Genomic DNA, 25,107 nt, shown 5'->3' on the forward strand with positions numbered 1-25,107 from the left:
GAGCCAACAGCGGAGCATATCAGGTACAGTGGTATGAATTCCGATCAATTCCAAGCGAAGAACAGAACAGCCCTCTTACTGTATCCAGATGCTCGCCATCAGGGAGCGTAGAGGCAGTCCCGGCGAGAGTAAGGACACTCGCGGGAGGGAGGCGTCTTGCTTGCCTCAGGCTCGTTTTTACGGTGCATCTATCGGCCCGGCCCCTAGGAGGTAGGACTATCGCGTACCTAGCACTCAGTGCACTGCATCCCCCACAGGTCTCGTCCCGTCCCGTCCCATCCCAATGGCGGGGCGCGGGTGACTCAATCGCTTGCTGATTTACTTTGTATGCCAATGTAGATGAGGTGGTTAAACGACAACCACACCACACACCACACTCCATTACCCTGCCACCACCACCACCACCCGGGGGTAGACACTCCACCTTACTGCCACTGCCACCATGGCGGACACCACCAAGAAGACAATCTACATTGACGAGGTCGCCGGTCAAGATGTCGCAGAGTCAGCTGGCACCGAGGCCGAGCCATACAAGTCACTGCAGTTCGCCTACGTGCTGCACACGGACTCGGTCGAGTATCTGGTGAAGAAGGCAGAAAAGGACGAGGAGCCGTTATACAAGCCGGCGGCTAAGGCGGCGCTCAAGAAAGCCGTCAACTATGCTGACGCGCAGAAGAAGAAGGCCGCCAAAGAGCAGGAATTGGCCATTCGAGAGAAGAAGCTGGAAGAGGAGCGTCAAAAGGTGCTGGAGGACTCCAAGAAGGTCGTGCTGGCCGAAGACAAGAACCTGCCCAAGGCGACCAAGATACACCTGGGTGAGACGCGCCCAGAGGTGGTCAAGCTGGGCAGTGGAGAGCGATCGAAAGAGGTTGACTACAGCGACCCCAACCGAGGTACGCGTGTGCGTGTCATGGGCCGTGTGCACCGCATGCGCGACCAGAAATCGGTGCTATTCATCACGTTGCGCGATGGCCACGGCTACCTGCAATGTGTGCTCACCGGCGATCTCGTCAAGACCTACGACGCCCTGACCCTGACGCGTGAATCGAGCGTGGAGATTACGGGCGAGATGTGGGAGGTGCCCCCGGGCGCACACGCTCCCGACAACCGCGAGCTGCACGCAGACTACTGGCGAGTTATCGGCAAGGCGCCCGGCGGCGAAGAGGCCATCACCAACTTGGTGCAGGCCAAGGGTGACGCACAAACACTGCTCGACCGACGGCACTTGGTCCTGCGTGGCGAGCAGGCTTCCGCAGTGATGTTCGTCCGCGACGCCGTCGAGCACGCCTTCAACGTCAAGTACCACGAGCTTGGCTATGTCAAGGTCTCGCCCCCCGCCCTTGTGCAGACTCAAGTCGAGGGAGGCAGCACACTCTTCAGCCTGGACTACTATCAAGAAAAGGCATACCTCACGCAGTCGTCTCAGCTCTACCTCGAGACCGCCATTCCCTTCGCCGGCAATGTCTACTGTATCGAAAAGTCTTTTCGTGCCGAGAAGAGCCTGACGCGGCGCCACTTGTCCGAGTATACTCACGTTGAAGCTGAGCTCGACTTCATCACGTTCGATGACCTGCTCGAACACCTCGAAGATATGATCTGTGGGGTGATTGACATTGTCCTTGACAACCCACGCTACGCCAAGATGATCAAGGAGCTCAACCCAGACTTCACCAAGCCCGAGAGACCTTTCATGCGCATGAAGTACTCCGACGCGGTCGAGTGGCTGATCAAGCACGAGATTCCCAACGAGGAAGGAGAGCCACACAAGTTCGGCGATGACATTGCTGAGGCCGCCGAGCGCAGAATGACGGACATTATCAACAAACCCATCTTCCTCACTCACTTCCCGGTCGAGATCAAAGCCTTTTACATGCAGAAGGATCCAGCCGACAAGCGTGTGACAGAATCGGTCGACTGCCTGATGCCAGGTGTTGGTGAAATCGTTGGAGGGTAAGCAGAATTTTCCGAATTTTTTGTCTTCTCATTGAGGTTTCGCATCACACTAACGTTCCACTTGCCAGATCAATGCGCATGGACGACTACGACGAACTCATGGCTGCCTACCAGCGCGAAGGGATCTCTCCTGATGCCTACTACTGGTACACCGACCAACGACGCTACGGCACCTCTCCTCACGGCGGCTATGGACTCGGACTGGAGCGATTTCTGGCCTGGCTCTGCAAGCAGCACACTGTACGCGACACTTGTCTGTACCCACGCTACATGGGCCGTTGCAAGCCCTAGATTGTTGGTGGGGCAATTCTCTTTCCCTATACTCATACCAGCCGCTCACTTTCTCGTCATGGTCAGATGCACATCATCATGATACATGATTCGATTTTGGGAGAGACGTGGGCAGAAATGTCAACGGGCATGGCTCAGAGACCTGAGATCAGAGTCGCTGTCGTGGCTGGCAAGGCTAGGTTGCGTTGTAGGTTGCCCTCGGTCTTAGCGAGTCGCTAGAGCTGAGCAGGCCGCAATTGAAGCCCAAACCTACTAGAGGGGCGCGACTGCTGGCACGATAGATGACCGCTTGCGCACTGGCGGCTGGTCGAGATGGCATCAGTGCCTGTGATGTGGGCAGCAACGGCCATGAGATAAATGACTGCGCTATAGACAACTAGCAGAGTTTCACCATTCCATTCGCAATGCTTCATATCAGTAACAGTATCCGGGAGCACAAACTCCACGGCCCGCTATCATCAGGCCTGGTCTAACCTTGGTTTGTCTCGCTTCGCCATGATTGCTGCGATGGCTTCCCGGACTCTTCATCTTCTCCTTCTCCTCTTCTCGTTTCTTCGTGAGAGGGGAGAGAAAACCAAGAGAAAAAAATCTAGTAATGTACAGCCTTTCCACACGTAGCCATGGCAGCTTCTTTGAAAGCCTCAGCAAGGGTAGGATGAGCGTGACACGTCCTCGCCACGTCCTCGGAACTGGCACCATATTCCAATGCAAGAGTTCCCTCGGCAATCATCTCGCCGGCATTGGGTCCGATGATGTGGATACCCAGGATGCGATCCGTCTCCGCATCAGCCAAAAACTTCACCAAACCATCGGTATCCATGTTCGTCTTCGCTCTCGAGTTGGCGGAGAAAGGGAACGTTCCAACCTTGTAGTTGACCTTGGCTTCTTTCAATTCGGCTTCATTCTGTCCGACCCATGCGACTTCGGGGTGCGTGTACATGACCGAGGGAATGGCGTTGTAGTTGACGTGGCCGTAATTCTTGGTGATGAATTCGATTGCTGCCACGGCTTCTTCTTCTGCTTTGTGTGCGAGCATGGGGCCGAATGTGCAATCACCGATGACACGAATGTGAGGGACTTTCGTTCGGTACTCCGAGTCGATGACCAGGCGGCCGCGGTTGTCAGTCTCGATGCCGACAGCTTCGAGGTTGAGGCCAGAGGTGTACGGGCGACGGCCGATGGCTACGAGGACCACGTCGGCGTCGAGCTGCGGACACGCACGTCAGTAAGGATTGTCAGTGCAGCGGAGGTGGGGAGGAAATGAAATCAACTCACAGTCTCCTCCTTGCCACCCTTGGCAGCCTCAGTTTGAATCTTGACAATGTCTCCGCTGTCATCTCCAGAGGTAACCTTGGTGTTCAGCTTGAACTTCAACCCCTGCTTGGCCAGTGTCTTTTGAATGCTCTTGCTGATCTCCACGTCCATACCTGGACCTCCAATCTGGCCCAGGAACTCTACCACAGTGACTTCGGTGCCCAGTCTCGACCAGACGGAAGCCATCTCCAGCCCAATGATGCCGCCTCCAATCACGACCATCTTCTTCGGCACTTCTGTCAACGCAATGGCACCAGTCGAGGTAATCACCTTCTTCTCGTCAATGGTCAGGCCCGGGAAGGGTGTGCTCTCCGATCCCGTGGCAATGATGATGTTCTTTCCGCGCACACTTGTCTCGCCTCCATCCACTAGGTTGACAGCCACCGTGTGCTCGTCTGCAAAAGCTCCCGTGCCTTTGATGTACTCGACGCCATTCTTCTTGAATAGATACTCAATGCCCTTGGTCAGACCACTGACGGACGTTTCCTTGGCCTTCATCATCTGGGCCAAATTGAGTTTGACATTTTCAACTTCAATGCCGCGGTTTTTCGTGTCGTGCAGGATCTGGTGGTAGAGCTGCGAGTTGTTGAGAAGCGATTTCGAGGGAATGCAGCCGACGTTGAGACATGTTCCGCCAAGTGCTCCACGCTTTTCTATGCAGGCGACCTTCAGTCCTTCCTGTCCGGCCTTGATGGCAGCGACATATCCAGCAACTCCACCCCCAATGATGACCAGGTCCTTTTCCTCTGTGCGTGTGCGCGTGCGCCATCAGCATGCTTCCTCCCCTTCTCGGGCTGTCTGTACAGTACTTACCAGCAGGCGTGGCGTATCCTCTGCGTTGTGATATTCTCGTCTGCAGCAAGGATGTGCTTTGGGGTGTCACTCGTAAGCTCGTGGGAGGCGTCGATGATCGAAGAGCAGCGCGCATGGGCGCGCGGGCTGTCACAGCCTTGAACATGGTTGCGTCGCGCGATGAGAGGCAGTGGAAAAGAAAGAAAGGGAAGGGGAAGTGGCGGAGAGAAAGGGAGAGTAGCGGCGGCGAAGTGGAAGAGTGTCGTTGTGGTGGTGTAAAGGTGAGGGTGACAGCGTTGAATAATGTGCTACAAGGTGCCTGTAGTCTGTAGGAAAGCTGACTGTGGTGGCCACGGATGAGCCGCTCGGCTGTTGTTGCCGCACCTTCAGAACGGAGTCCGCAACTACCCGCAAGCAACACGGATATAGAGAGATTCACTATCAAAATACCTCATTACGCTTGCTTGAGTCGAGGTTTGTGTCATGGCATTTCTGCTTCTTTCATACCTCTTGTGACCGAGTGAATCTGCTCTTGAGTCTTACAGGTAGGCAAGACAGGGACACGTTCAGTTCACCTCACGTCATACTCCAGTCTGCTCAGCTTTACTGAAACTATTCACGTCAATGCTTCCGATGTCAAAGGAACCTACCTATGACTCCACCACTGCTGGGCACTGCCGCTGTCGCTGAGGTATGAAAGGAGATGCAGATGCTCTTTCCAAGTACCCGACATGGTATATTTACCCATAATGGTATTGTGGCACTATAACTACCTATTCTAGGGCTCATCGGTGTAAGCTGGCGGCTCGTCATCTTCCTCTGATTGCTGCACAAGCTGGCTCTGCTGCAACCTTTGTTCCAATTGTACGCTCCACAAAGCGCTACCAGCGGCAGTGGTCAACAGAAACAGCATGGCCAAGACTGGGATGAGCTGCAAAGTGATGTGAACCGTGCCGTACCACATATATTCCCATCTCCGTGCCTTTGTTTTGATGAATTGTTTGCGCTGCTTGCTGTCGAACCGCTTGAGCTGAAAGTATCTCCAGTTGAGTAATGGACCTGCTCTGTAGCCTGTGAGAACGAGAAACAAGGGGACGCCAGCAAACGGCACCAAGTTGAGTGGAAGGAGAAAGAGCAGTTCTATGATCTGGCGCACAGAGAATGGAGAGAATGCGGCGCCTTTGTCGCGAGTTCCCAGTCGCTTGTACGGGTCGCTTTCGTTGATGTCGTCTGATACAGTCCGCCGGTTCTTGACTAGGTGCTCGTATCCTTCGCCGACCAGTACAGCGTCATAGACGTCAACTTGCGTGTGGTCCACCAGCATGCCCTCGAACAGCAGCTGTATGATCACAGCGCCGACACCGAGGAGGAAGAAGGTGGCATTGACCCAGGCAGATCCACGCGTATGAAACAAGGCCAGGAATGCCACGAGCGGTAGATACGCGGTCAGAAAGAGGATCGCCAGGACACAGGTGGACAGGAGAGTCAGCGGGATCAATCGACTCTGTAGGAGGGTATGGAGGTAGCGGTGAGTGGCGAAATACCAGATGCCCTTGAGCGGGTAGAGAAATGCTGGCGAAAAGTTGGCGCGGACGAAGTGTCGCAGAGGCTCCGTTCTGGAGGCGCTTGCGGTGGCCATGCCTGACTGACTGCGTGCGGGAGAGAGCTGGGTGCAGTGCAGTAGTTGAGGTTGGCTACCTTTTGTGATGATTACTTGTACACCACCTACAACGTTGTACGTGTATGTACTACTGTGGTGTAGGCAGCTGGAGATTCATGCTCTCATGTGTTGAGTCTTGACGTGAATCATGTGATGCATCAAAACCATGGAAGGAGACGGTGACGTAGAACTAGGTAGGACTAGGTCCGGCAGCTCTAGAAGGATGGAAAGCGTCAATAACACATGTTATGATGTTAGCCTGTTAGGAGGTACTGCGTTACATGTATGGAATACTTCAATACATGTACCTTAGCCTAATGTACCTTCCAGCATCAATCAACAATGGCTTCATATTCGTCGATCCCCAACCTGAACACTCTGCGCGCGGGAACAAGCGGAGGACGTCGACTCCGAGGCCGACGGGGAGGCCCAGGCCGCCCAGACGCGTCCATCGAGGACAGTACAGGTACAGGTACAGGTACAGATATCCGTGAGGGCAATGACATGCACGCGGACTTGGCACGAGATCGAATCATCCAGCAAACAGACGGCGACGCCAGCAGCAGCCGCATGAGCGCCGTCGCCCTGGCCTACCTCGACGACCCTTACGCACAGCGTCTGTATCAGCTCCCCGGCCCCGTCGCCAAGAGATATCCCATCATCAACCGAGGCACCTATGTGCGGACGACCGCCATCGACCGACTGGTGACGCTCTTTTTGAACGGCGACGGCGACGGCGACGGCAAGGGCGCGAGAAAGCAGATCATCTCGCTGGGAGCGGGCTCCGACACGCGCTTCTTCCGCCTGTGTGCCGGCAAGCACAATGTGCTCTACCACGAATTGGACTTCGAAGACAATGTCCGCCCCAAGCGGAATGCCATTCGCAACTCCGCCGAGCTGGCCCGCATGGCAACTCCGCCAGCCGGGGGGCCATCGTCGTCCTACCACCTGCACGCAATCGATCTGCGCCTACTGACCACCCAGTCGCCTCCCGCCCTGCCACACTTCGACCCGGACCTACCCACGTTGATCCTCAGCGAGTGCTGTCTCTGCTATTTCCCTCCAGATCTTGCCACCAGCGTAGTCAACTACTTCATGATGAACATCAGAGCTAGCAAAGGCATCATCCTGTACGAGCCAGTCCGACCTTTCGATCCTTTCGGACGCACCATGATGGCGAATCTAGCGTCTCGAGGCATTGAATTGCGTACATTGAAGCGGTACTACTCGCTAGACGCGCAACGACGACGCTTGCAAGTTGCAGGCTTCGAGAGCGGGCAGGGCGCCCGAGATGTTCATCAGATCTGGGAGAGCAGTGACTGGGTCAGTGAGACGGAACGGGAGAGGATCGAGAAGATTGAGTGGCTTGACGAAGTCGAAGAGTGGGAGCTGCTGGCCCGCCACTATTGCGTCTCCTGGGCCTGGAGAGGAGACCCGTTCACCGCAGCCTGGAGTTCAGTAGAAGGCCATCGTACCGACGATGAGCGCATGGACGACGATTCGATGTAATTCCGTGCGCCTTGCCATGGCATTGTTCTAGTCCCGTGCATTCTGCATTCGAATTGGCTAGCAATCAGGCCAGGCATATTAATAACAATAGCACACGACGCTTGTACATCGCCGTTCGAGCGAGTACCTTCAATCGACGACACCAGATCATGGACGAGTCCGAAGTCCGTGGACGACGGATCCTGGTCTGCAACTTCATCATCTGCCACTGGCGATGATTTCGTTCTGCTGAAGCTCAGATTGCAGAAGTGTACGCTGCATAGATGTCTGCTTCGATAGCAGCTGCGATCTGCAAAAGAGGAGTTTGTGTCTTCGAAACACCGAGTGACAGAGACCCTGTCTTAATTGTTTGACACTCTATACTTACCCTTAGATCGTGCATCCGTGCATGTCGATCGTGCGAGTCATAATGTGCACTCTGCGGACACACACTGTCTTCAAGAACATTATTTCGATCGCACTGTTGACCATGTCGTCACACTTCTGGTGCCCAAGTCTGTGCATGTAAGTTTAATGATGCACTTTGGAGGTCCCAAGTTCAAAAGAACTGCGCTCCTCTCGTGTGCCTTAAGTCTTTATTTGTTCTTTGCTCAAACCTACCGCCCTCAACCAACTTAGCCATCTAGCAGCACACTCCCGGCAGCACAACTTGACTGACACCCAACTAAGCTCATAACTACCATCATGCATCTCATTCCTGTCACCCTGCTATCGCTGAGCATAGGCGCACTAGCAGGATGTCCGAATGTGCAGAAGCGAGACGACCGTCCTGGAGGAGCCGCTGCAATCGAGTCTGCCGTAAACAGCCTCTACACAGGAACCAATCTCCCATCAAACCTGGCTAGTCTTGAGCCGGCTCTGAGCTCAGCAGGCGTCACTGGAGTCGTGGTATCAGATACGACCTATGGAACAAGTCAGCCTACTGGGACGGGTCAAGGTAACAACAACAACAACAACGGCAATAACGACGGCGGCAACAACGGCCAGGGCGGACAGAATGACAACGGTCAAGGCAACTCGGACAATAACAACGACCAAGGCAACTCCGACAACAATGGCAATGGCAACGACAACGACAACGGCAGCAATCAGAACAACAACAACAACCAAAATAGTGGCACATCAACATATGATGGCTTGGCGGCTGCTACTTCTGTGCCGCAAGTGCTCATGGCTGGCGGCTTTGGAGCTGTCGGAATGGCTGTTCTGGGCATGCTATAGGCTGTTCCAGAGCCACGAAGTTGGACATGGGTTGGAAATAGCTCATATTCATCGGCAGTGCAGAGACTTGGCTTCGACAGCCCAAGGAACACGCTACATATAGTACGGCAATCGGGTTGTCTTCGATAGCCCAAGGAGTACACTACATGTAGTAGGGCGATCGATATCGAGCTTCTGATGTAATGTTAATGACAGATGAGGGATGAGCGATCAATTTCCTTTTGTACTATTAGGGCTTCATTTGAAGCGTTCTTCAGCAACATGTTAGCTCACGGTACTACTTCATGCATACCCTTAAGGTACATTTCATCTCATCGACTCGCTGAGAAGTTGGTTTCCAAGCTCCCTGGTAGGCTTTGGCTGCAGCACTTGGTACTTAGGTACTGTAGCATCGCCTTGCTTGCAAACGCGGCGTCCGGTCATTGAAAACGCACTTTCATAAAGTACTTTGCCACACTCGACTGCATTGACTTACCTGTCCGCTATATGCTATCTTTACATTTATTATCACCCAAATCATAGCCCACTTTGCACTCACATCAGCCCGAGCAAACAAGCACATCCATATCGACAAAGAGTTCATGTCGCACGCGCTGCTACATCGCAGCACCATTCAGCTCGCGCATGCTTGACATCCGCTCTCCTCCTTCTTCAATCCCTCAGTCCCAACACTAGTGGTCCAATTGGTCGCTGGAACCTCACATTCGGGATTTCCCTGGTTCAACAATAGTGCTCCCACGTTCACCTCTCGATAAGTCTTGTAAATCTTCCTCGAATCCAGATTTACAAACAGGATGACAATTCCTCTCGTTGGCCACGGCTTCGTCAAGAACTCCCAGTACCACGTGATAGTATCGCAGGTGTGCGACATGAAGATAGTATTCATGGCGGGAACAGCTGGCACGGTAGATTCTTGCTCGATGAAGTCTTGTATGGAGTGAGCCAGGGACGTATTCATCTATCAGATCCTTAGCATGTAGGCAGTTCAATTGAATAAGCCATTGGGATGTCACATCGTATGTACGTACTGGTTTCTGTAAGACATAGCTCAAGCTATCTGAAGCCGTCACCACATTCTCGTCATGCAATTCCCTCAACACAGTCGCATTGCCTGGATATTTCGTGAGGTAGAGGGTGTATCTGTCGATGATGCTCGCAGTCTCATCTCTCGTCAAGCAGTGTTCACTGGTATTTCCAGGACCGCTTCCTGCGAGGACGATGCCGCCGCCGCCGCTTAGGCCGAGCAAGAGCTGTAAAGCCAGCGTTGTACTTCTCATCTTGATCGATATCGGTCGGTTTGATGCAGACCGAAACAAAGGGCAGCGACAAGAGAGCCTTCAAGAAGAAGACCGCTGGGGAGGTGGACATGAGTTTGTAGCTCCTTATACTCCGCGTGAGTCGACGACCCCGTTGTCGTCGTCGTTGTCGTCGTCTTCCTAAGCAACGTCTGGCAACGTTTTTGGGAGCCGAACTGCATATGCCTTGCTGCAAACACTCACTTTATGAGTGGGGCCGATAACTTGACATCACCATGAGGGTTTCGGCTATTATTATGATGGTCGCCTAGAATGCCTGAGCTCACAAGATCATGTTTCGTCCTGATTGATTGAGTAGTTCTAGTGTTCAGGGGTCTTGCTGGATTGTCAAACGATGTTCCAATCTTGTCTTGAAGATGTCATTTTGTCTGAGGCCAACTATTCTGACAGGCGGGACCCTCGACATGTTCAGACTGGGACGAAGCGAGCGTGCGTGCTCACGGAGTTGGTCACGCAGTACATCATCACGAAGGACGGAGGAGGTACATGTAGGTTACGTGAGGTCAGGGTCCGCTATGTGAGGCGAGGACGGGAGTCTAAGTCGGCGATGGATGCGAGATCCTGCGGCCTGTGATGCACGGGAGCGGTTACTGCCGTGTCCGCTCCCACACAAATCTGTCGAGCGTCGAATTTCTCCTCTAGCCCGACCGCACCAGCACTCACTCTTTCTCACAGTCAACGAAGCCCAACCAGCGGAGACTACCATCACCAACAAAATGGCACCAAAGAAGAGCAACAAGACCAGCGACAGCATCAATGCTAAGCTCGCCCTGACGATCAAGGTGCGCACCCACCGAATGGCTCTCACATTGTTTGTCGCAAAGCAGAAACTGACCGACCTCTACAGTCTGGAAAGGTCACTCTTGGCTACAAGTCGACCCTCAAGACGCTGCGCTCTGGCAAGGCCAAGCTCGTCATCATCGCCGGCAACACCCCTCCTCTTCGCAAGTCCGAGCTCGAGTGTACGTGATACTATGGCGGTGCGCAGGAGAAAGAGGAGCAGAGGCTGACGGACCACACAGACTACAGCATGTTGGCCAAGACTGCTGTCCACCACTTCTCAGGAAACAACGTAAGTGCTCTGGTCAAATCAGATACATCGTTACGCCTTGCGAAGGAGCCTTCTCGGCTCTGGAGGGCGCGCTCTCTTGAGCCCTGAGAAGAAGCTACTTCAATAGGGTAGCTTTGGAGGGAGAAAACTCATTCTAACCATCGTTTGTGTGACTTTAGATTGAGCTCGGTACCGCTTGCGGAAAGCTCTTCCGCTGCTCGACCATGGCTATCCTCGATGCTGGTGACTCCGACATTCTCTCTACCACCCCTCAGTAGATTGAGAACGATATTGGATGATTCGAGAATTCCGCAAGATGGTGCTCCCTAAGGCCAAGCCTGTAGAGGAATCGAAGCGGTGTGCGAAACAGCAAGAGTAAGCGGTCGATCCCGATTGACTGCAAAGCCGATGGGGCGTTTGTTCCTGTCGTCGAGAACAACGAAGAATTCATCGTTTCTCGCGGCTAAAAGTAAATTCAGAGGCTGCACTGGCGAAGTCGCCTGAGCGAGCTTAGAGAACAATAGCCAGCCAGAGGTAGCTTGCAAATTGCACCCAGTCCAAATGCAACTCATCATATACCATTGCCACTGTGACCCACTGTTCTAGTTGTTTCTGCCATGTTTCTATCCTCATTCAGTCCGTACACTGCGAAGGTACGGCGCATGCGCGTATCATACTTTCTTTGATGATTTTGGTTTGTAATGCAGTCACGTGTGAATCTGGTGTGCTTTGAAATCCGTCTTGGCGTTAGAGGCGAACCTGGAAGTAGTCACTTCAAACAAACGACCTCCCGTCTCCTCTCTACACCCACCGACAAACCCCCACAACACCGTCGCAATGGCTCGCCGTCCAGCTCGTTGCTACCGCTACTGCAAGAACAAGCCGTACCCCAAGTCGCGCTTCAACCGTGGTGTCCCAGACCCGAAGATCAGAATCTTCGATCTCGGCCGCAAGCGTGCAAATGTCGACGATTTCCCCATGTGCGTGCACTTGGTGTCCAACGAGTACGAGCAGTTGAGCTCCGAAGCCCTCGAGGCCGCTCGTATCTGCGCCAACAAGTGAGTCGAGCCTGGGAAACACCGAGAAGGAGATATGTGGGAATTAGAAGCAAGGACAAAGAACGGAGGGCTGACATGGAGGCTCAACAGGTACATGGTCAAGACTGCCGGAAAGGAAGGTTTCCACCTTCGTGTGCGTGCCCACCCATACCACGTCGTCCGCATCAACAAGATGTTGTCGTGCGCTGGAGCCGATAGACTCCAAACCGGAATGCGTGGTGCCTTCGGCAAGCCAAACGGCACTGTCGCTCGTGTCAACATTGGCCAGATTCTCCTCTCCATCCGCACTCGTGACTCTCGTAAGTCTGATTTCTATCGCGAACACCTTTATGAAAGACGCTGACATCTGTTGGATAGACCGCCCCACCGCCATCGAGGCTCTTCGCCGATCGCAGTACAAGTTCCCAGGTCGCCAAAAGATCATCGTCTCCAAGAAGTGGGGCTTCACTCCCCTTGACCGCGCAGAATATGTCGAGAAGCGCAAGGCTGGTGAGATCCGCGTCGATGGTGCCTACGTCCAGTTCCTCAGCACCAACGGTCCACTCGCCTACAACATGCGCCGATTCCCCGAGGCTTTCTCGCAAGAGGCCTAGATTTGGAGATCGCGTAGTGTTTCTTTGGAGTTCGATGAGGCATAGATGATGAAAAAGGATGGATGAAGAGCTGCCCCGGGGGGCACTACTTCAGAGGGCATTTCCCGTGACGAAGGCGTAGAAGCTGGGCATAGGGGGTGCTTTTTTTTATGAACAGTCTACATCATGCTGAATGGAATTGAGTTGAGAAAGGTCAGAAAGTGCAGGAATACCGTGCATATCGACACCACTTCGTTGCGAAGGTCGTGAAACACTTGGTGCAAACGTGAATTGTTCTTGCTAACACCGACATGCTCCATGGATTAACATTGTCTCAGCTGAGCGCAGACCGTCCGCAGACAGGGTTCCGTCTCACGATGTCGAAGACGGGTTCAGTCACAGGTGCGACTTGGCTGGACTCGCTGGAGGCCGTCCCAATTCCCCATTCTCACCACATAGATTTAGATATCAGCTATGCACTGCACCTCGATCTCAAACAGCGTCTCTTTACTCCACAGACTGTCGACTCCGAGCAACGAATCGGGCGGCGGTAGCCTGTCGCCTTCTGTGCTCCTCCACCACTGCAAGAAGATATCATCCTTGGCCTTGACATTCTCCTCCGATAAGCCGGTGAGTTTCACCACATATCTAAAATTGGATATCAGCCTGCCTCTATTAATCACGGAAGTAGCACACCCCTTACGGCCTGATCATCACGATATCCTTCTTACTCGCCCCAACAGCGGCGAGGTTCTTATCAACTTTCTCCAAAGCTAATCGAACCTGGTCGGCAAAGGACAGCTTCTCGTTGTCTGCCTTGCCATGACTGGTTCCAGTCTGACCCGCAAAGGAGATCAGTCGTTTGGTTTCCGAGATGGGTACGACACTGATCTGGGAATAGGTCGCTGCCAGCGATGGGTTGTCTTTGGGGTTGAAAATGTGTACGCCCGAGTCGGAGGTCGACATGATGAGCAAGGCAGGCAAGATGATGATAGCGGTACTTAGGGGGCACTCGAATTTTGTATTCAAGGGCGAAGTATTGCTGGAGATGATGTTCACGAGTTTGTCATGACAAGAGAGATGTTGGAGCTTCAATGTATCGATGATAGGCGAAGGTGTCCAGGCGAATGACGTTCGTCCATTTTTGTGGTGCAGTGTGCTTGGCGACCGTCACGACTTCATTATATCCCAGCATAAATTATGGAAGAAAAGGGTCATTCACTCACGATATACACCTCACTCCTATAAAGAAGATCATTCCCATGTGGAAGCGAAGGCACACGAACTATGCTCAGTACTGTGTGTTTGGACATGTCTCTTCCTGATCGTCTAACCGTTCTTTACTCTAGGGGGGAACAATGGCTTCTGTCGACACAACTTGAGTAGGCGAATTCGAATGCAAAGAGCAGAGCAGAGCCGTTGTGTGTAGGAGAAGGGGATTTTTGATGGCTGTATGATTCCATTTCGCACAGATCTCTGATCATCATGCTGCTGGATGACTAGAAGATGGTCTGGAAAGGCCGAATTTGGATGATCCAACTCGAAGCAGCAGCTCAGTCACCAGTCAAATGCAAATTATGGGGCACGATCCATGATTCACTGCCCAGTGAAGGACTCCTCATCATACGATCACGGGTGCCAGCAGGCGAGGATGGTTGCTGAGACTTACGAAGTATCGTTTGAGCGTTGCGGCAGCTGGTAGTAATCCTTTGCTTTCTATATTCACAATCATAGATCATAGAACTTCCACGAGGCCTTGCGATCCCACTTGAGCTCCTCGCCTATGAGTAGGGCTCGCAGCAGCTCGATCGGCATATTATTCTCCTTCAACACCCGATCATGAAACTCTTTCTCCTTCATCATGCCCGTATCGACAATCTCCTTTCGCAAAGCGTACAGTTGCAAGGCCCCCAGCATATATCCCGCTTGGTACAACGCCCCATAGTCACCATTGAAGCTTCTACGAACTTCCCCCTCTGCTGTAGCTCGTTCGTGCCCGACTCGATCCACGAGGTATTCGATGCACTCCTGCGGCGTCATTTGCCCCAAATGGAATTTCAAGGAGAATACGATTCTCGCACAGCGGTGCATTCTCCAGAATAACATTCCAATTTTATTCTCTGGTGTGTCGGGGAAGCCTCGGTCCCACAAGATGAATTCCCAATAGAAAGCCCAGCCTTCAATCCAAAATGGTGTCTGGAACATGGATCGATAGGGTTTACTGCGTGCCATGTAGTGATATTGTAGATGATGGCCTGGCAGTAGCTCGTGAAATACGGTGCTTCGAGAGAGAGGTCGACAGTTGCCTCGCATGACCATGAGCTTGTCCTCGTGGCTCATGGTATTGGTCGGATACGACACGATAATCGACGTTCCTCCTAGGAAAAATGGATTCACCTTCTGTCTCTCTGGAGTCATCATAAACGTCCGCCAGCATTCTTTGGCAATCTCCGGAAGTGTGACCATATCGCGCTTGGTCACATATTCTACGGCCTCCTCGGCGAGCTCGTGCACCATTTCTGTCTGCTTTCCGGGCTCCACATACATGTTTTTGACGTGTTCCAGGGCTCGTTTCCAGTCATCGCCATATCCGAGCTCTCGAGATGCGGCAATGGCTTCTTTCTCACACCACGCGTATTCCTTCTCGGCGATCTGGATGAGCTCTTCCGGTGAGTACGCGATCATTTCAATGTCCAGCGCCGCGTATATCCCCGCCTTGCCGATCGGTTGCCCGACGATGGCATCTTCGTCGCCGGGCTTGATGCCGACCAAGTGTTCTCTGATGGTCGAGACCAAGGCCCGAAGCTGAGTTGAGATGGTCTCGAAGGGCTTCGATGTCCACCATGTAAAGAGGGGATCATAGTCTGCATAGAAACCATACCATTCGGCCAACAGGTCGATGAGTTCCTCGATCTGCTGCGCTGCCCGAAACGCCCCCGAGCGATTCTCCTTCATCATGGTGAAGGTACCATCTTCGATATGTGCTGCCAGCGTTTTCACGTCCGCGCTCGCATGGGACAGTACCTGGGCGGCAAACTTGCCGTCTGTCGGAGTGACTTTTTGCCTTCGTTCACACAAGTCCGTCAAACCCGAAGCCCACGTGCCGAAGAGAGGCTTCAACTCTGTCATCTGCGCCCATTCGACTCGGAGATCACCCAAGCTGCGTTCGAGATACTTGCCGATGAGATGGTAGTCTACTCGGCCTTGCTGATCCAAATTGGCAAAGCTGCGGAAGCGTACTCCGAGTTCATTTCTGCGTTGCGCAAGGTATTCGCCCATGCGTTTCACTCGTGTCATGGAGAGGCTGACATTGTAGAACTTCTTCAGCTCTCGCAGGTCGGCAGCAACTTCGACAATAAAATCTCGTAGTTCTTCTGCTGTGCCACCGTCGGCGACTGTCTGGAGCGGCACATGGGCTTGTTCAGTGACTGGCAAAGGGATGACTTTGCGAGATACCATATTGGCCTACAAAACCCCGTGGCGGAGGAGGTTGTACGGACTGGGTGAATTTAGTTTTATTGGATTTGGAAAGCGTTGATGAGCTGATGGAGTATACAATGAATCATGATTGAGGTGTTTTTGTTGTCGCCGCATCAAAGTTGCCCTATCGCATCGCTACCAACATGGCAACACCTCGCAAATTTCGTGATCCCAGCATCCTGGCAAAGCAAAATACATGGTCACGTTGCCAGATTATATCAATAACATACCTAAGGTAGGTATTGATGATTCTTGTCGTCAACATCATCAAAATATGTCTCCGGACAGTGTTGTGATACTCGCATCATGGAAGTGATTGAGACTGGAGGCATGTATAGTACAAGGACGACAACTGACGAGTCTTTTTTTTTCTTTTTTTTTGCATCATCAGAAACGTTACTGGTGTTCCATACATGGTACTCCTATGGTATGCTCGCTTGTAATCTGCATCCACGACCATGTTCGTTCATCATCAATTCAATACACATCGCAACAACATCGACTTTTTCTTTTCATGAGGCACTTTGCCTTGAGCTGGCAACTAGCCGGCACCATCATCCCTTCATTAATGCACCCCATCTTACCTGACTACACCTGCCGAGAGACGATGATGGTTCTCTGCACCTTCATCTCCAATGGTTTCCCCTGCTCGTTCCCCATGAGTTTGCCTGCAAAAGGACTCCTCTCCCTGATTCTCTTGGCATAGAACCGGAATCCAATTGCGACACCACAAAAGGCCGTAGCAATACCGGCGAGCAGGAACAAGGCATTATTCGCACCCAAGCCTTTGAACAGCTTGGGTGCGAAGAGCGGGAATACACCTGATAGAACCGCTCTCAAGAAAGCTACAGGCGCGTTTGCGGATCCAGCGTAGGAGGTGTATGTATCGGTGAGGTATGCGCAAAGAACAGAGTCGAACTCTACGACGCCATACCCCACCAGAACCAGAGACACTATTGAGGCCCAGATGGTGATGTTGGAGACAAGGGGTGGGACGGTCACCGAGAACCACCAGAGTCCGGCGGCGAGGATCGGGGCTGCCACGTAGTATCCCAGTAGTTTCTTCTCGGGCTCCACGGCCACACCGGTCTTCTTCTCGACGTTGTAAAGGTGGACATCGTAGAGGCGAGGGATCCAGGTAAGGCACACTCCTACTCCGATAGCAAGGAAGGTCAAGGAGGACTCTTTCTCGTTCATGCCAAAGTTCACGTGATAGACGACGTGGAGAGCTTCAGCAAAGAGGTAGATGAAGCCAAATGAGACGGCTGCCATGAGAGCGACGAGAAAGACGAGGGGCTCTGTGAACCAGAGGCGAAGTCTGGCAGAAATATGGATTAGCAAAACGTCAAAATCTGCGCCCCATGCAAGGAATGGACGGCATACGGTAAGATCAGGTTGTGCTGTGTGAATTCACGTATCGTCGGCAGTCGAAGGTCGTCATCAAGAGCGAGGCCTTTGAAACTTGTGGCTTTTTCGATCAGATGAACGTGGTGGCGGAGTACGAGTGCAGGGCGGGATTCTCTCATGTAGAAGCACATGAGCATGATGAAGGAGTTGCCAATGGCTGCACCGTAGTAGACCCATTGCCTACGCACACATGTCAGAGGACATCCATCAGAAACAAGTGTCATGGTAGTACCCACCAGCCTATACTAGACTCGCTCACATATGTCGCAATGGGAGGACCGAGGGCAAGAGCAATGATGGCGACCATGACCCACAATTGGATGACCCAGATTCGACCTTTGGCATCCCACATGTTCTCGATGCTGCCGACGGCGACGACCGTGGGCATAGCAGAGAATAGACCTGACATGAAGCGGCCCACGATCACAGCGGGTAATGTGGGTGAAGCACCAACGATCAGACAGGATATACTGAAGCCAGCAGCTCCAAACAGATAGATCGTTCTACCCCCAAAGGACTCTGCGATAGGCGGGAACACCAGTCCACCAAGGGCTTGTCCGAATAGGTAGAGTGTAACGAAGCAGAAAATCGACAGTTCATTGCTGATGTGAACATCTTCGCTGGCGTACCGTGCGACAGAGGAGCCAGTGTTGCTGATGAGGGTGGTGAAGAACTCTAGCAGACAGATGACGCCGGAGTCGAAGGTCTTCCTCCACACGGGCCAGTGTCGTGGATGTGTTCGACTGTCTTCTTGCCAGTGTACGACGCCATTGGAGTCGACATCGAGCTGCTTCTGTTCGAGAAGTTCGACCACATTGCGCGGAATGGCCACACGGGTATCGCCAGACAGTATTGAAGAGGGCGGTGAAGGTGTCCGTGATTCTGCACTCCAGTGCAGTGTCGATGCATGTTCGCTGGAACTAGATACTCGCACAGAATGTGTGTGTTTGTCGTCCATTTCGTGCACTGTTTCTGTCGATGCGTGTTCGCTGGAAGTAGCTACTCGCACAGAAGGTGCATGTTTTTCGTCCATTTCGTGCACTGTTTCTGACGAGGGGATCATCTGGCTAGTTGAGGCAGCCTAAGTAATTGGAAGCGGCAGGCAGCGGGCGAAGTATAGTAAATATCCTTCCTTCGGCACCTCGCTAGGGCGAAGGCGAACATGAGGCTGACCGCAGCATTGTGCGAAGCAAATGAACGACCCATGTCGCTGTCGCCGTCGCTCTGGCGGCATTCTCAGACCACAAGGCGACACGCGTTCATCGGCCGTATTGTGCCAGTCAGACCGCATGAAAGGGTCTCAAACGTGGATACCAGGAAGGTGAGCAATCTACCGACTCCACTCCACCAGGAAGAAGAGGTCAGGCGGTAAACAAGCAACAACTAGATGTCGTTAGGTGTCGTTAGATGGTGTTGGTTGTCGCATAGGATCGTGAGAGATCGATAAATGTCGCAACTACAGTGTAGTCGCTTTAGGCTAGAAATTAGCGTCTCATAGAACAACGGGACGCCTTCCTGAGACCTTCTAGCGCCTTGGAGGTCTCAGAAGACGCCGGGCAACAAGGGCACCACGAGGGAGCGAGCATATCCCTTCGGAGAAATCGGCCACATGTACCGTAAGGAGCGGCCCTAGGTCCTGCAGGTGGTTGTAGTTTGGTCCGGCCAACAATGGACCTTCTTAAACGAAGCAGATCGATGGGGCTCCGAAGCGATAGGTATACTCCCGAAAGCATTCCGCTCCATCGTGATAGTACATGTCTCGCCGGGAAAGGATACTGTGAACATTCTAAATCGGATCTGGACTCGTGCGGATGTCGAGTGAACGCCGTCAGAATCCGTCCTTCTGCCCAGTGAATGTCAGCATTCTAGCAATCGTTCCACATCGGCATGCATGGCGACTGGCCGACTGCTCGAGACACTGGAAGGGACTAAGCAACACCTTACGTACAGACATGTAGACTCCCGGAATCTGAAAGAAAAAAAAACTTCCTTTACATGCCAAACTGTGGTTCTGTGGGATGGTCCGTTACTGTTGGATGTCGGTAGAACTATTAGCTCTACGTGCTTACTTCCCTTTCCTTTCGCACACATTAGACTTCCTCCCAAGCTCACGCTTCTCCCTCCTGCGCGTGTGATTATTCACTCACGCCTCACGCGCCCTGACGTGCTTTCTCCGCGCATATCAAGGCAATAATCCTGCTCAGCTCTGCCGACTGTGACGCGTGCTCTTTAACCACCTTCTCGTCCACACCATCGCTCTTGGACAGCGCTGCCGTCGTCTTCAGCATGCGATTCTGCAAGTGCAGCATCTTCTGCAGCGTATTGTCGAGAAAGGGCGCCGAGAAAGCCACCGAGTCGGGAGCACTGTTGTTCAGTCGCATTTCCAGCTTCCGAGGCCTCTTCTTCTCCTGCTCTTGACCTCCCTGCGCCTGCACCTGCGCCTCTGCTTCGGCTGGCTTGGGCCTGCTCGAGGTGGTGGTTAGAACTAGCCAAAGTCTAAATGGGGACGACGGTACGGGGAGCGGTGGTAGGAGGGACTCCGGCAGAGGTTCTACCCGCCGCCGGGTAGAATGAGGGATGCCTCAGGTACCCGATGACCTCCCGGTAAGGTACAGTATACTGAGTTAAGGTATAGTACATGTAGGCAGCGGGAATCCGACTCACCTCTCCACGAACGTGATGCTCTCGGCCATTTCTGCGACGCGATTCGCAATTCTGCTGGCCATGATGGCATACGCAGACGTGACGCCTCCTCCGCCCGTCGCTGGACTGTCGCCTGCTACTGATGCCGCTTTGGGCGCGACACCGTTCGGTGCTCGCCTGGCGGCGGTGCCTGTCGACGGTTTCTTGACGGGAGCTGGAGCTCGAGGCGCCGTGGGCTTGCGAGACACGCCGTTCATGTGTGGTGCGGTATGAGTTGCTGCCGCCATCTCTGCTGCCGCTGCTGCTGCTGCTACTGCTGCTTTTCCGCTCTGGGTGCAATGCTGGCTGGACAGGAGAAAGCACAAAAATTGTTGCAGTGGAGCGTGTACGTCTCTTTCAAGTTACTTGGTGTACAGGCACAGTATCTAGGTGATGTAACAGCAGGTATTGAGTCAGTGAGGTGAGTACCTGTATGTACAGCTCTCTAAACCGGCGACTATGGAAGCATGCCAGGATTTCTACTCAACGCCACCACCCACAGCAATACAGCACTTCTATACGTCACAGCGGAGCTCCTTTAGACACACAATCCGGTACACTGTACATGAGACAGGGATGTGACTCCAGTTCCAGCCTTCCAGGTGATGATCATTCATGCCTTGTACGTGTGGCTGGAGTCGGTTGGCTGTTGCACTGCATAGGCATCGCCACTCGGTCGTCTACTGTTGGCGACCTCATGGTGACTGCAATGTGTAACCGACACCTGCGTCCAATGACTCGACCGCCAACCAACCAACCACTTGTTCTCCACCAGTCACTCAGTCACTCGTGGTGATGGCGACGGCGACGACCAAAGCCCACGAGGTCACTCAAGCGGGAGTGAGCCTGAGTTCAAGCAATGCAAATCCAAATCCCATCCGACATGGCAATCTGGGGCAAGCAGAGCGCGCCTTCTCGGCTGCGTCGACGTTCATGTCTGGCATCATGGCCATATCGGCCTCGCAGTTCATCGGAGCACCGCTCAAGTTGATCGATGCCCAATTCTATGAAGCCTACATGGCCTGGACAAAAGAGTCCTTCGCCGTGCTCATGACCACAATCACCCAGTGGTGGGCGCCCACTGTGGTGCGAGTCAGTGGTGACGCGACCATGAAAGGACAACTCTTTCAGATGGACGATGGGACGTTGAAGTGCAACTTTCCGCACCGCTTGGTGCTCATGGGCAACCACCAGCTCTACACAGACTGGCTCTATTTCTGGTGGATCGCTTACACCAACAAAATGCATGGCCGGATCTACATTATTCTGAAGGAGAGCTTGAAGCATATTCCGATCATCGGTTGGGGAATGCAGTTCTACAACTTCATCTTCCTCAGCCGGAAATGGGAGCAGGACCGCTACAGCTTCAAGCGACATCTCGATCATCTGAAGAACCCGAAAGATCCCATGTGGCTGCTCATCTTTCCAGAAGGTACTAACCTGTCCGAAGTCACCAGGCAAAAGTCTGCAAAGTGGGCAGAGAAGACGGGTGTGCCGGACATGAAGCATCAGCTTCTTCCACGAGCGATAGGCCTACAGTTCTGCTTGAAGGAACTGAGAGCTACCACGAACTGGCTATATGACTGCACCATAGCCTACGAAGGCGTGCCAAATGGTATGTATGGTCAGGACATCTACACGTTAAAGTCGTCACTGTTCGAAGGCAGGCCCCCAAAGTCTGTCAATATGTACTTTCGCAGGTTCAAGATCGCCGATATCCCATACGAGGACGATGAAGCCTTCTCCCGCTGGCTCATCAATCGATGGCGGGAGAAAGACTACATGCTGGACTACTACTACAAATTCGGGAACTTCCCTGCAGAAGATCCAGCCCAGGCAATGCTTGCAGTAGAAGGCAAACGCAAGCCAAAACCAGCAAAGTCGATCTCAACTTCTGTCAAAGGTGGCGGCTGGGACGAATTTCTCAGCATCTTCGGACCCATCACAACTGCTGCAGGCGCCATGTCGAGTGTAGACATGAGCGATCCATTGAATTTCGATGTGATGATGCGTAAAGTGGCACAATCACAACAATTCAACTTGTTGAACATTGGCAAAGCACCCCTCGCTTCGGCACAGCAAGACGCCATTCGCAAGGCATTACTAGCTGCAAACAAAAAGAACCCGCTTCCTAACACTGTGCTGGATAGACTCTTGAAAGCACCTCCGAAAACGCAAGCCGAGATGGCAGAGGCCCTGAAGCAGTCTGGAACCCCCGAAATCGCGAGGAAAGTGGCAAAGGCTCCAGCAGCCCGTACAGCTACCTCAAGCGTACAGCGCACAGCGCTGGCAAAGGCAATTGCGCAGAACGGGCTGGCTACATCGCCAGCACCTCTTCCGAGCGATACGCTGAAGAAGCAGGCCCCGCTAGCAAATATACAGAGCACAATCACGCGACCAATTACTACGATGGCTGTTCACGCTGCTGGCGGCCAACTGAAGCATTTGGCTACACAGAGAGCGAAAAACAAAGGGGTGGCTCTTCCAGGTCAGACGACACGCGGAGCGCCTAAACCACCCGATGTAGCGGAGTCCAGGCCTGTCACTGGAGCAACGAAGCTGCCTAATGGACTTGCAAATCGTCAAAGTCCTGCTTCCGCCAGAGCAGCATCTATACCAGGCAGGCCACTCAAGTCTGGTACAAAGAAGCCACAGCCCCCAAAGGCTGCGTCTGTGCACGGAATCCCAGAAGCGAGTACGAAGACGCCATTAACGTCGAGTGCCGCGATCGCATCGGCTATGAAGAAACAGGCTGCAACAAAGAGGCACAAGCCTATAGGTACGCTGAAGTACGTGAATGGTAAAAATGCGATAGCGTCACCTTAGCAGTCCGTAACGGTATCGGTTTTCTGTGAATTATCGGGATACCTGAATCTGTATGTGTGCATTAAACGACAACCTGGCAACCCACCCCGAATAGACAGAAACTTGGCACGCTCACGGGCGCTGACGTTCACTTTCTCCACGCAATATGCTTTGACTAAGGAACTTAAACCCTTGAAATGCCATACATAAACGTAGGTAGTTCACCAAACATCACAACCACACCCCACACACAGGGGCACACCAAGATTCAAAAAGGCAATTGATGGTTCTCGGAGCGGCGCACACCGCGAGCAAGGATGTTCATCGAGATGTGGCTGTGCGTTCCACATGCATGCCGCTCTGCGACGACCACCAGTGTACGTCATTTCCATGCAGAACAGGTTGGCGCGAAACTTGACTCCAGGTTACACGATTGCACACGATCGGCGACATCAGGGTGCGAAGAGAATGGTCGAGTTCACGGGTGCCATGTGGTGGTGGCTGTTGTGGCGAATTTCACGCTTGCTTACAACCTTGTCAATGCTCTCGTGGTCTATACACTGCATCAACTCCCATAACAGCTCGCAGAAACTACACGACTATCACTTACTTACAGAATCATGGAATGGGCCAAGGACTGGGTAACGGATAAACTCGCCGGCTATGCTGCCACTGGAATACAAGCTGGTGGGAGTCTAGCTGGTAATGCAGTCGGCGGCGTGGGCTCGCTGATTGAGAATACTGGTCGTTCAGTGGGACAAAGTGCGAATGGTTCGTGCACCACTTGCCAGTTCTTCCTACTGATCTTCTGACTACCAGGTATCGCAGGTGCTGTTGGCGGCGTGGGGAATTATATCAACGGCTATGGAGAAGCTGTCAAGAACTCGATGGCTGCGGATGGACCTGTTGGTGGGACTGGATATGGTTCTGGGGCCAAGAAGACCGCTGTACAGCCCAGCAGTGCTGTGAAAAAGACTGCGAATGGGACTTCCAAAACGACTGCTACTGCAGCCTCTGCTGTTAATGGGGCTGCGAAGAAGAGTCTGCCTTCTATGCCCAAAGCTCTCCCGGCGGCCGGTATGCCTTCAAAACCACCGCCTGCTACAACGAAGCGCGTGCTGCCAGCCAAGAAATCTATACCTGCTGCTGCCACTGCAACAAATCCTCCGAGCAAGCCCGCGCCTGGCAAAGGTACACCTCCGAATGCAAGGACCACGTTACCGAGACCACCGATATCCACTTCACGAAGTGAGCGAACAGCAGACGGTAAGGTGAAAGTCTCGGTGATGAGTCGACCATATCCTGTCAAAGCGACGCCTGCAAGCAATGGACCAGTAAGACCGGCGTCGGCTGCAGGTTCAGCGTCTTCGCGGCCGTTGCCTGCACGAGCGCCTGTGTCTACGGGTCAGAGTCCTAGGAGAGGAGATGGCAAGATCAGGATATCGCCAGAGAGTCGACCGAGGAGTGTGAAAGTGTGAGGAAGAGTGGAGAGCTATGTGCGCATCTTCGGTATACACAACCTACTGTATCTTAGGAGGTAGTATAGGTTCGAAATCATCGTTCAATGTCAAATCCTGGCGTGTCCCGGCACTACCTGTCAATGATTTTGTCGCTCATAATCCAGACTTTTCAGCTTTGTTGTGGTGATCGCATTTGTGTACGTTCAGCACAGCTGCTTGAAGTTGATCGACGTGCTTGGTCACCAGATTTTGAGGTCCTTGAGATGTCGCCGTTAAACCCGGCGGCCATGCGTGTGATCATGGTCTCTTGGCTGAGCAGGATACGGAGGTGTATTTTGCTACGAGGAGAGAGAACGAATAAGAAGTCGTTATCCGACGGGAGATCCCGGGCCTTGGCGTCCAAAATGGCCATCCCACATTTCAGTCGCGAACTTCGACGTCTTCTTTCGACAGGGTCGAGTTACCAGCAACACCGCCAACAACAGTCAAGATGGGTGTAAGTCGCATTACCGGAGCATTTGGTGGACAGTGAGGTG

At 53.1% G+C, this 25,107-nt stretch overlaps 14 protein-coding genes across 14 annotated transcripts; 7 read left to right on the forward strand and 7 right to left on the reverse strand.

The window, feature by feature from the left end:
- The first annotated feature begins 371 nt into the window (after positions 1 to 371).
- On the forward strand, positions 372 to 4,640 carry SEPMUDRAFT_125747 (asparaginyl-tRNA synthetase). Its single transcript, XM_016902007.1, has 4 exons — positions 372 to 1,950; positions 2,022 to 3,451; positions 3,520 to 4,304; positions 4,372 to 4,640. The coding sequence occupies exons 1-2, from the start codon at positions 443 to 445 to the stop codon at positions 2,242 to 2,244; spliced, it is 1,731 nt and encodes a 576-aa protein (XP_016760719.1). The 5' UTR covers positions 372 to 442; the 3' UTR covers positions 2,245 to 3,451; positions 3,520 to 4,304; positions 4,372 to 4,640.
- On the reverse strand, positions 2,834 to 4,516 carry SEPMUDRAFT_45149 (dihydrolipoyl dehydrogenase; the record flags this gene model as incomplete). Its single annotated transcript, XM_016908953.1, has 3 exons — positions 2,834 to 3,451; positions 3,520 to 4,304; positions 4,372 to 4,516. 3 exons carry the CDS (start codon positions 4,514 to 4,516, stop codon positions 2,834 to 2,836), a joined length of 1,548 nt encoding a protein of 515 aa, XP_016760720.1.
- Positions 4,641 to 5,099: 459 nt separating the features above from the next.
- On the reverse strand, positions 5,100 to 6,083 carry SEPMUDRAFT_149224 (uncharacterized protein). Its single transcript, XM_016905426.1, has one exon. It carries the CDS (start codon positions 5,987 to 5,989, stop codon positions 5,129 to 5,131), a length of 861 nt encoding a protein of 286 aa, XP_016760721.1. The 5' UTR covers positions 5,990 to 6,083; the 3' UTR covers positions 5,100 to 5,128.
- A 269-nt stretch (positions 6,084 to 6,352) lies between these two features.
- Positions 6,353 to 7,637, forward strand: SEPMUDRAFT_65812 (LCM-domain-containing protein; the record flags this gene model as incomplete). The annotated part of the gene is made up of 1 exon (XM_016909730.1): positions 6,353 to 7,637. The coding sequence occupies one exon, from the start codon at positions 6,353 to 6,355 to the stop codon at positions 7,517 to 7,519; it is 1,167 nt and encodes a 388-aa protein (XP_016760722.1). The 3' UTR covers positions 7,520 to 7,637.
- A 1,716-nt stretch (positions 7,638 to 9,353) lies between these two features.
- SEPMUDRAFT_117175 (uncharacterized protein) lies at positions 9,354 to 10,017 on the reverse strand (the record flags this gene model as incomplete). Its single annotated transcript, XM_016901314.1, has 2 exons — positions 9,354 to 9,698; positions 9,769 to 10,017. 2 exons carry the CDS (start codon positions 10,015 to 10,017, stop codon positions 9,354 to 9,356), a joined length of 594 nt encoding a protein of 197 aa, XP_016760723.1.
- Positions 10,018 to 10,708: 691 nt separating this feature from the next.
- On the forward strand, positions 10,709 to 11,688 carry SEPMUDRAFT_149225 (L30e-like protein). Its single transcript, XM_016905427.1, has 4 exons — positions 10,709 to 10,838; positions 10,904 to 11,018; positions 11,079 to 11,128; positions 11,287 to 11,688. The coding sequence occupies exons 1-4, from the start codon at positions 10,773 to 10,775 to the stop codon at positions 11,383 to 11,385; spliced, it is 330 nt and encodes a 109-aa protein (XP_016760724.1). The 5' UTR covers positions 10,709 to 10,772; the 3' UTR covers positions 11,386 to 11,688.
- Positions 11,689 to 11,898: 210 nt separating this feature from the next.
- Positions 11,899 to 13,756, forward strand: SEPMUDRAFT_149227 (ribosomal protein L10e). The gene is made up of 4 exons (XM_016905428.1): positions 11,899 to 12,165; positions 12,256 to 12,464; positions 12,523 to 13,385; positions 13,441 to 13,756. Exons 1-3 carry the CDS (start codon positions 11,945 to 11,947, stop codon positions 12,756 to 12,758), a joined length of 666 nt encoding a protein of 221 aa, XP_016760725.1. The 5' UTR covers positions 11,899 to 11,944; the 3' UTR covers positions 12,759 to 13,385; positions 13,441 to 13,756.
- On the reverse strand, positions 13,199 to 13,703 carry SEPMUDRAFT_108102 (uncharacterized protein; the record flags this gene model as incomplete). The annotated part of the gene is made up of 2 exons (XM_016900718.1): positions 13,199 to 13,385; positions 13,441 to 13,703. 2 exons carry the CDS (start codon positions 13,701 to 13,703, stop codon positions 13,199 to 13,201), a joined length of 450 nt encoding a protein of 149 aa, XP_016760726.1.
- A 688-nt stretch (positions 13,757 to 14,444) lies between the features above and the next one.
- On the reverse strand, positions 14,445 to 16,062 carry SEPMUDRAFT_149228 (uncharacterized protein). Its single transcript, XM_016905429.1, has one exon. The coding sequence runs from the start codon at positions 16,032 to 16,034 to the stop codon at positions 14,466 to 14,468; it is 1,569 nt and encodes a 522-aa protein (XP_016760727.1). The 5' UTR covers positions 16,035 to 16,062; the 3' UTR covers positions 14,445 to 14,465.
- A 743-nt stretch (positions 16,063 to 16,805) lies between these two features.
- SEPMUDRAFT_44801 (MFS multidrug transporter) lies at positions 16,806 to 18,582 on the reverse strand (the record flags this gene model as incomplete). The annotated part of the gene is made up of 3 exons (XM_016908944.1): positions 16,806 to 17,535; positions 17,601 to 17,804; positions 17,861 to 18,582. The coding sequence occupies 3 exons, from the start codon at positions 18,580 to 18,582 to the stop codon at positions 16,806 to 16,808; spliced, it is 1,656 nt and encodes a 551-aa protein (XP_016760728.1).
- Positions 18,583 to 19,774: 1,192 nt separating this feature from the next.
- SEPMUDRAFT_45247 (uncharacterized protein) lies at positions 19,775 to 20,524 on the reverse strand (the record flags this gene model as incomplete). The annotated part of the gene is made up of 2 exons (XM_016908959.1): positions 19,775 to 20,090; positions 20,289 to 20,524. The coding sequence occupies 2 exons, from the start codon at positions 20,522 to 20,524 to the stop codon at positions 19,775 to 19,777; spliced, it is 552 nt and encodes a 183-aa protein (XP_016760729.1).
- Positions 20,525 to 21,006: 482 nt separating this feature from the next.
- Positions 21,007 to 22,133, forward strand: SEPMUDRAFT_85756 (acyltransferase-domain-containing protein; the record flags this gene model as incomplete). Its single annotated transcript, XM_016910394.1, has 1 exon — positions 21,007 to 22,133. A coding segment is annotated over exon 1 (1,032 nt), but the record flags the coding sequence as incomplete, so codon positions are not given.
- On the forward strand, positions 22,114 to 23,329 carry SEPMUDRAFT_149230 (uncharacterized protein). The gene has a single exon (XM_016905430.1). It carries the CDS (start codon positions 22,146 to 22,148, stop codon positions 23,130 to 23,132), a length of 987 nt encoding a protein of 328 aa, XP_016760731.1. The 5' UTR covers positions 22,114 to 22,145; the 3' UTR covers positions 23,133 to 23,329.
- A 331-nt stretch (positions 23,330 to 23,660) lies between these two features.
- SEPMUDRAFT_125756 (uncharacterized protein) lies at positions 23,661 to 24,710 on the forward strand. Its single transcript, XM_016902008.1, has one exon. The coding sequence runs from the start codon at positions 23,999 to 24,001 to the stop codon at positions 24,587 to 24,589; it is 591 nt and encodes a 196-aa protein (XP_016760732.1). The 5' UTR covers positions 23,661 to 23,998; the 3' UTR covers positions 24,590 to 24,710.
- The last annotated feature ends 397 nt before the right edge of the window (positions 24,711 to 25,107 follow it).

This window comes from Sphaerulina musiva (assembly GCF_000320565.1).
Source record: "Sphaerulina musiva SO2202 unplaced genomic scaffold SEPMUscaffold_5, whole genome shotgun sequence".
NCBI classification, from domain to species: Eukaryota; Fungi; Ascomycota; class Dothideomycetes; order Mycosphaerellales; family Mycosphaerellaceae; genus Sphaerulina; species Sphaerulina musiva.